This window comes from Terrapene carolina, unplaced genomic scaffold, assembly GCF_002925995.2.
Source record: "Terrapene carolina triunguis isolate 2854851 unplaced genomic scaffold, T_m_triunguis-2.0 Scaffold93, whole genome shotgun sequence".
NCBI classification, from domain to species: Eukaryota; Metazoa; Chordata; order Testudines; family Emydidae; genus Terrapene; species Terrapene triunguis.
The window spans coordinates 3,855,580-3,864,340 of NW_020664444.1; the positions used below are offsets into that span (position 1 = coordinate 3,855,580).

Here is an 8,761-nt window from a genome sequence, read left to right on the forward strand (position 1 = left end):
CGAGCACTAGGGCCCGTTACAGTATTAATCATCACCTAGAGCACCCCCAGATTTATCACAGTTTATTATTGTCATGATCTATGAAACCACAGTTCTTCAGGAAGAATTTATTCAACAGATTAACTATACACTTCAGACCCAAAGAAAGAGGCAAAACTCAAGTTCCAGCTTTGTCCATCTTGTTTACCAGGGACTACACCCTGGCTGGAGCTCATGCGGAACACAGTCACAGCTAGAGGCTGAGTAATATATGGGAAATACCCAACCATTACAATATTTGTGGTCTGGAAAGGTCGCAGAGCACTTCAGTCATCTCTAAGGTGGAAGAGAGCAGATGTTTAATAGCAAATCTATACAATAGTATAGGATAAGACATGAACAACTGATTCAACTGAAAATGCAAGGGAAACGGACTCTGGAATTTGGCCAGGGCTTTGGGGTGAACATCTCTTTCCTGGTAAAAAGTACCTCAGGGGTCTTTAGTCAGGCCCTCAGTATTACAGCGTATCCCAAAGACAGCACCTTTAGCAGCACAGTGCCCCCTAATGCCTGAGTAGGGCATTGGTTCAACGCTGACTGAGGGAAGAACCTCGCCTACTGAATCTTCAGAGCCAGTTCCTGGATTGCCTGGGTTTTCCTTGCAGGCCTCCCCAGCCAAATACTGGCTTAGCTCAGCCCTGATTAGCTTAAGGGATCTGGAGGCACATCTTGCAGGACAAGATGCCATGGCTGCAGGCAGCTCCCATAACTGACCAGGCGTGGAGCCTCAGCTACCCCATCATCCCTAGGTCCCGCCTGAGACACTCTAGCATGGGGGCAGGGCCGGCTCCAGGCACCAGCTTGTCAAGCAGGTGCTTGGGGCGGCCGCTCGGGAGAGGGGTGGCACGTCCAGCTATTCGGCGGCAATTCAGTGGACGGTCCCTCACTCCCGCTCGGAGCGAAGGACCTCCCGCCGAATTGCTGCCACAGATCGCGAGTGCGGCTTTTTTTTTCTTTTTTTTGGCTGCTTGGGGCGGCCAAAACCCTGGAGCCGGCCCTGCATGGGGGTTTGTGTTTAGGAAGGTTGCCCAGCCTCTTGCCTGTGCTATCACCACACAAGAAAGACAAGGTGGGTGAGGGAATATCTTTTATTGGACCAACTTCTGTGGGTGAAAGAGACGCGCTTTCAACTACACCGAGAGCTCTGCAAAAGTTTCTCTTTCACCCACGGACGTTGGTCCAGTAATGGATCTTACCTCACCCACTTTGTCTCTCCCACATCCTAGGCCCAACACGGCTACAACAATGCCACGTTTGGGTAGGGTTTGTAGTGTTCCCTAGCCCTCTGCGGCTAAGTGCACCTGCTGCGTTAGTGAGCCGAATGTGTGTAACTGGGCATTATGCATCCATTGTAGTGGCCCACACAATGTGAGCAAGCACATTGTGCGTTGCTGCCTACCCCCCACGCCCCCCGGCCCCCAGCAGCTTTCACTGGCGACGTGTTCGAATTCTACAATTAGTTTGGTCTGTCCCAAAGAATCCCTGTATTTGTCGCCCAGGCACACAAACTCCACCCAACACCCAGGGATGCCTCGCTTTCCGTTGCTCTGCTCGAAAGCAAAGAGCCAGACGACATAAAGGCATTTGTGACTTAGCCTACAGTGCTGTCAGTCGAGAGGCATGTCCAAATTGGCAGATCTTGGAATTTCTGGACCTTGTACATTTCTGGGTGGAGCAGGAAACAAAAATTGGTTGTTTAGCTTAAATCTGATTGGCTGGAGCAGCCAGGGCCCCTCCCTCCGGCTCCTGAATATTTAGTCTGCAGAAGGCAGGTGCCATAGCAGACTCTGCAGAGCTTGAGCCAGCGTGTAGTGAGGGCAGCATCAGCCTGTAGGAGAGATGAACTGTTGCCGGTACCCTGTTGATGTGAAAGCTGTTGGCTTGATGCAGTGCAAAAAGCAGAAGGTACTTTGATCTGAGTCTCTTTCCTGTAAATATATTTACCACTGCAAATTAGGAATCTTGAGAGCTTTTTCTTTTACAACTAGAGGGTCATGTTCGCTCTTCTGCTTGCCAATCGTGGGATCACAAAGTTATCAGCTGGGACAGGAAGAATCTAACTTTTTTCAGGGCCACATCTTAATAGAAAGGCTGCCTCTTGGCTTCCCTGCCTTTCCATCCGTGATCCTGTACATTCCCTCTAGCTCCTTCAGTGATTCCTTACAGGGAAAAGTAATTCTAGGAAAGGATTTAGCTTTTATTTGTTTGTTTTTTAAAATGTGACTTAGCAGCTGGAAGCCAGCGCTCTTGTGTCTGGACAGCTCTCTGCAGACCCCCAGCAAGTACTCGTTGCACCCCCAGTCTGGGACTCTCAAACCTCAGCTAGGGTGATCAAAGCCTATTTTATTCCCTTTTTCTTTTTCAGAAGTACATGATGGCTGTGTCCTGGTCAGACCGAAACAACGTTCTTATCTATAGGACTTTCGAAGAGTTTAAGAAATTCCATGTAAGTTAACAAATCCCTGGAAATGGTGTTATTTGGTTGCTGCCATTACTGGCAGGTGGGAACGCCCTTGCTCATTCTCTCTCTCTCCTTTCTTGCTCGCTGGGGTCACTCAGAAAGTACTGAAGAGAAAATTCCCCATAGAAGGTGGTTTACTGAAGAAATCTGACCGGAGCATTCCAAAGTTTAAAGGTAAGGGGCTTTAACAAACAGGGGAGAGGGAAGGGAAGACCAACAAAAATGACACGAGGGGTTGGAGGGAAAGCACCGATGCGGAAAGGGGACTAGAAGTCAGTCACTGGGCCAGAGCCTCAGCTGGTGTTGATTTACACCAGTGCAGAATCTGGCCTATTGTTGGTTTAAAAAAGGAACACATTTGGGAATTAACTTTCCAGTTTAAATATTGATCCAAGCCCTTTGCAACATGATACAGTGCGGCCTTCATATTTGATCAAGGGCAAATGTAAGGCTTGATACAAAACAGCACTAACTCCAAGGCACAAGCCATTGAAAATGGTGAGGAGAGAGAGAGCAATATTTACAGTAATTGATCCTGGCTCTATATATGAAGTCTCATACTGGGATGGGAATTAGAGATGTGCTGGCAGAAGGTACCGTGTACAAGGCAGCAGCACATTATAATCACTTGCTAACAGCGTTTTGCTTCTATCCCTTCAAAGATGCAAAACTGATGCAGAGAAAGAGCAGGAATTTGAGCAGGTCAATGGAGAGATTGAAACTGCTAGAGACTTACGCCCAGGAGCTGCTGAAAGCGGATGCTCAAGTCTCCCAGAGCGAAGATGTGATCCAGTTTTTCAAAGCGCAAACCCAAGACCTAGAGCCTTCCTTCCCAGAAAACAGGTACTGATGAATTATACTTCCCCGGCTTTTCACGTGTCTGTTTCATAAACAGGGGGAAGGGAAATTTCAATACAAAATGTGGAGAAACAATGATGATTTTTTTCCTGGAAAATGTTTTCCATTTTGTGACCCACTCTGAATTAATTAGTAATGCAGGAGGACTGAAGTGACATTGAATGATAAAAACACTGATAAGTTTCCCATAGTGCTTCCCCCTGTTCTCCTTGCGTCTTGATCCCTTTTTCCATTCTCTCACTCACTTTTTTCAGGATGCAGAACTTTGCATTTTCTAGATATTGCTGGTTTCACTCAGACCACTGGTATATTTGTGCAGCAGAGCAGAAATTGAAAATCAGCCAATGTTTTCCTTAATAATAATGTGTCTCAGCAACCCCTGATCTGCTTCCCTGCTGAGATTCTGTATTAGCAACTGCTTTTTAAATCTAAAGAACTAGCTCATTTGAAAGCATGGTTTTCAATTGGCAAACAGCAAAACAATAATTATGAACATATTAAAAATGAGGCAGTTTTTATTCTAGATCAAAGCACGCTCAGAAACAAAGCAAATTTCAGGGTTTTGATGTCTTGCTTAATGCAAAATGGATGGAGCAAGTTCATTACGCTTTTGCAAACAGACAGAAAGCAAACAAGGCAGGCTAACAACCTGTGTGCAATACCCTCTGACTCTTGCAATTCAGAAGGGTCATTACAGACCCCTGCAAAGTGGAAATGCAGATACTGCGAGGAATGTGGGCTAGTGGTAAGGGACAGAGTATGGGAACCAGTGCCTTTTGAGGTTTATTTTCAACTCTACGATGGTTTCACTGAGTGAGTTTGAGCACCTCTCTCAAACTCTCTGTGCCCCAGTAGCCCACCTGTGAAATAGCCATAAGAACTTATGTGAGAGGAGAGCTATGTTTGCTGAGTGCTTTTAGATCCTATGGACTTAAATGATCCCTACCCATTGTCCTGATCTTCTGCCTAGGGGTGAATTGCACCCAAAGGATGTTCCTGAAATTGATCTGAAATGCAGTCTCTCTCCTGGCTTCAGAACAAACCAGTGTCAAACTTTACTTTCCAGCATTATAATTATGCCCTCAGAAATGAGAGATGGAAAGAAAGACCAGCCCAAGCAGCAGAACCCCTCTGTTACTCAGCCAGTGGTCTCCCAGAACTACAGCTGCATTGAAGCCTATGAAACCAAAGACACAAAGAACAGGCCCTTCAAAGTTGCCAAGAAGGAAATTGTTGAAGTGTTAATCAAGGACATGACCGGTATGTCTTGTATGGTCGGTTATTTTCTGGTTTTGGATGTGAATTCTAGAGATTTTGAGACTGGTTCGTGGCCTGACAAAAATGTGTGTGTTTGCAATACGTGTGCGTCTGTTTTGTAATATGGGGTGCGTGTACTGAATGGTATAACTTACCTTGGTTAGGATTGGAAATATTCTATCAAGAGGAAAAGAACAAGTGAAGTAGGGTTTTCTGGCTGGTGGAACAAGGAGTGTAAGTGTCAGGACTCCTAGGTTCTATACCTAACTTTGGGAGAGAGCATGAGTTGGGGGCTCCCCCATTTATAAAAACAACAGCACGTGTTAGGCAACTTTAAGATGGGGCGGTTGCCACCTCCTCTATAATAATTAACACGGGCTGCAAAGCTTCAATAATGAACAGCTGAGAAGCACTTTGACAGCAGTGTCCAAGTGCAATGTATTGGGTTATTAAAAGTGCTCCTGCAGTACAAGCTCCCTCCTGTTTGCCGCAGGGTGGTGGCTGGTGGAGAACAAGGATCAGCAAATAGCCTGGTTCCCAGCTCCGTATCTGGAGAAGAGAGGAACTGGGGAGGAGAATCTGAATGCCAGAGAACTGGATGAGGAGGGTGAGTCTGTTTATCCCTTGCTGTGGCTCTGAGCTTTCCATCGCTGTTGCTGGCTTGGGGCTGCATGTCACTACATTGACATTTCCCCCCTAAAAGTAGGTCCTGCAAAAAACATGCTTCAGCTCAGAATGAAAACCAAACACATCCCAGAGAGGAGGCATGAGCTGATGGTTAACGCCCAGGACTGGGACGCGGGAGACCTGGGGTCCAGTGCCCAGCTCTGCCACTGATTTGTTGTGTGACCTCGGGCAAGTCCCTTACAGGCCTGTTGCCATTACAAGCAGCCCTGCGATAACCATTTCCCCCAATTTGTTTCCTTTGTGCTTTTGACGACAATTACCCTGTGGGTCAGTTGGTCATTTTCCCGGACACCAAGCTGGTAACAGGACTCAGGGCCAGGGGCAGCACTTGGAACCGCCTTTAACTTCCTGAAGACTGACTAGATTTGGAGTTGACATGGTCCCTTTTACCCTCCAGGCCTTGGTTCCTCCATCTCCGTAATCCTTACCCACTGCAGAGGGGCTTTGTGAGGCTCGATTCTCTAATGCGTGAAATTCACCCTTGTCCAGAGGGCGAGTTTAAAGTGGTGCCTAGACATTAGTCTGGTCCCTCTACCTGGGGTGAATGACCCCCTATTGCTTGTAAGTTCTGCAGCCCAGATGGCAGGCAGTCCAGAGAGGTGTTCCTACCTCTCTTGTTCCCACGCTCCACCCAGAGTTCTCTCTTACCTGCAAAGCAGAAACGACCCCTTCCTCTTTCTTCCAGGGACTCTGTACTACGCCGTGCGGGCCTACAAGTCTCAGAAGGCCGATGAGCTCTCTCTGAATGTCGGGGTAGTTGTGGAGGTGCTAGAGAAATCTGACAATGGCTGGTGGCTGATCTGGTAAGGAGGTTCTCTTCCCCCGTCCTCCTTCTGAGTTAGCGCTCCGTGAGAGAGCCCGTTAGCAGTGGCTCACTCATTCCCAGCCCTGGGGAGGGTATGCAGGGACCTCTCAGCCTTTGGCAGTCACCCAGACTGATTTAGAGAACTCGCTCACCCAGGCAGGGATCTTTCCCCTTCCTTTATGTCTGATACACAGTAACGGGCTGGACTCCCTTGAAGGGGCGGGGCGGGGGTCCAGGGACTGAAGGAGTGCACTTGGGGCGTGGCTAGCCCTGTGCTGGGGAGCCTGTCCCGTGCTGCTTGGGAGGAAAGAGCATCTCCTGCTGGGAGAATTAAGAATTCTCAATGGAACTTCCAGGGCGAAATCCATCTTTCCCCCCAACCCGAGTGCCTAGACTGTGGGTGGGGAAGTAATCGGAGACTGGCATGGAATTCATGCCTATGGGCTGGGATGGCAGCCACCGACCCCTGCACCCAATACACCGCTATCCTAGCTGCAGAATCTGCGTGGGCATGGATACGGCTACCCTGGCAGCACCTCGAGGACCCCTCTGTGCTTGTTCGCTGAAAGCTGGCTTGGATCCCGCCAGGGCAGCTTGCAGGGCCCCGCCCCCTTGGGATGAAAAGCACACCGTTCTACACGTCCCATGGGTCCCATCTGTCATAGAATCACAGAAGATCAGGGTTGGAAGGGACCTCAGGAGGTCACCTAGTCCAACCCGCTGCTCAAAGCAGGACCAACCTGGTCTCCCCTGGCTTTGGTGTCACCAATTCTGAGCTCGCTCCTTGTCTTCCCTTTGCCCTCAATGGCAGCCCCCTCCCCCCCCAAATTCTGTCCCTGTCTCCCAGGTCTGGCGTACGTGGCTAGTACCTAGCACCCCCTGGCTGCATTTCCCAGGGATGGGAGTGTCCGTAGGGACTGATCTCCCCGGCATGGTCGGCACGCGCGTGAAGTTGCCCTTATCCTTAAGTGTTGCTTTCCCCTGCCTTTCTCTCAGGTACAATGAGCGCACTGGCTACATCCCCTCCATGTTCCTCCAGCCGTATAAGAACCCGCACAGCAAGTTCCAGACGATGGTGAACGCTGGCCTCTGCGTCTCCACCCCTAACCTGCTGCAGGCCGTCAGCCTCCCCAGCTGGAGTTCCCTCCCCCAGCGCAAGACGCCGGCAGGGGACGTGCCCCCGACTCGCTCAGCGCAGGAGAGGCCCATAAAGAGCAGGGATCCTCTGCGCAGAACGAGATCGAGATCTCTGAGCGGCCCGCTGACTGGGGCAGAGAGTGCAGCCAGCTCCAGCCTCACGTGTGAGCTAGACAGTCTGTCTGTTAGTTCAGGGAGCGGGAGCGAACACGGCTTCAGCCGGGATCGGAAGGCAGGCGCATCAGGGTCTTTGCCTGGAGTCAAGCAGGGCGTGGCTGGCCTCCTGCAAGCAAGCCTAGGTCAAGCCTCGGCCAGTCGAAGCAGCAAAGCTCCTCACCTCACCAGCAAGGATAGGAATGATTCTGGCTTTGAGGAGGAGTCTCCAAGTGACTCAGATTCTTTCCTTCACAGCCCAGACTCTTCCGCCAGCGTCCCCAAGCTGCCGGTGCGACCCGCGGTCCAGGAAATCCTCCAGAAATGCAGCACTGTGACCAAGAGAGCCGTGCAAAGGGCTGCCCCCAGGCCAAACCTGCATTCCTCACCTCACCTCCACCCCGGAGGGGAGACGTGTGCAAAGCCGACGGATGCTCTAGCGCACGTGTGCCTCAGATGAGATTCCGTTATCGCCCTGAGCTGGAGGGAGACTGCAGTGGCTGAAATTCCTGACATTAGCCTTGCTCGGCCATCTTTTAATAGCCACAGTGGGAAGCTGAGGGAGGAAGCTCAGCGCTTGTGATGGTCGTGTGCTGAGAGGATGGACTCGGCCTTTAACTCCTGGTTGGAAGCTGCTCTTGCGTGGTTGCTTGACTGGCTGGTTTGCGTTAATGCATTAGTCTCGCTGTTCACACGGGAAGAACTGGAGGCTGGAATGCCGCAGAATTGTCCCTGCTGGAGATACTGTACCAGATCTGCAACTGGCGTAAATGGGGTCATTCCATTGACTTCAGTAGAGCTGTTTACGCCAGCTGAGGCTTTGGCCCACTAACTGGTTAAGAGGTTAAACTTTAGAGTTAAATTAATCCCAGCCATCGACCTAATGATTGCTTTACCCCATTACTGAGGCCCAGAGGCTAAGTGACTTGGTCAAGGTCACGCAGAAAATCAGAGTAGGAAATCGAACCCTCATCTTGTAAGCGCAAGGCCAGCAACCAAACCACCAGACCAGCCTTCTTCTAAAAGACTTATCCGAAAGTGCAGTGTTAGATCAGTGCAGGCTGGGCTCAGTTTGCTTTACACATTGTAACCACATCTCACACACTTCAGCACATGTATTCTCTTAGGCTCCACTGCAGCATTAGGCGGTTCAGTCCCCACCCTTGTAAACAATCAGACATCACTGGATGAAACCATCACATTTGATGGGTGGGAGAGGGCGTTCTCTAACCCAGATTCCTTTCGCTTATTTTGGTAGAGCCAAGTGAATAAATTATAGGAACCATTTATTCAAACTGTCCGGTCCTCCGCTCTGTCTCCAAACTGCTCGCAGGTCAATTTGGGATGTTGCTGAATCATGAATG

At 49.9% G+C, this 8,761-nt stretch overlaps 1 protein-coding gene across 1 annotated transcript; it reads left to right on the forward strand.

Annotated features, from left to right (window-relative positions):
- The first annotated feature begins 1,840 nt into the window (after nt 1–1,840).
- NOXO1 (NADPH oxidase organizer 1) lies at nt 1,841–7,906 on the forward strand. The gene is made up of 8 exons (XM_024212446.3): nt 1,841–1,944; nt 2,405–2,485; nt 2,599–2,674; nt 3,163–3,343; nt 4,425–4,618; nt 5,109–5,222; nt 5,988–6,105; nt 7,104–7,906. Exons 1-8 carry the CDS (start codon nt 1,879–1,881, stop codon nt 7,855–7,857), a joined length of 1,584 nt encoding a protein of 527 aa, XP_024068214.2. The 5' UTR covers nt 1,841–1,878; the 3' UTR covers nt 7,858–7,906.
- Nucleotides 7,907–8,761: the final 855 nt, after the last annotated feature.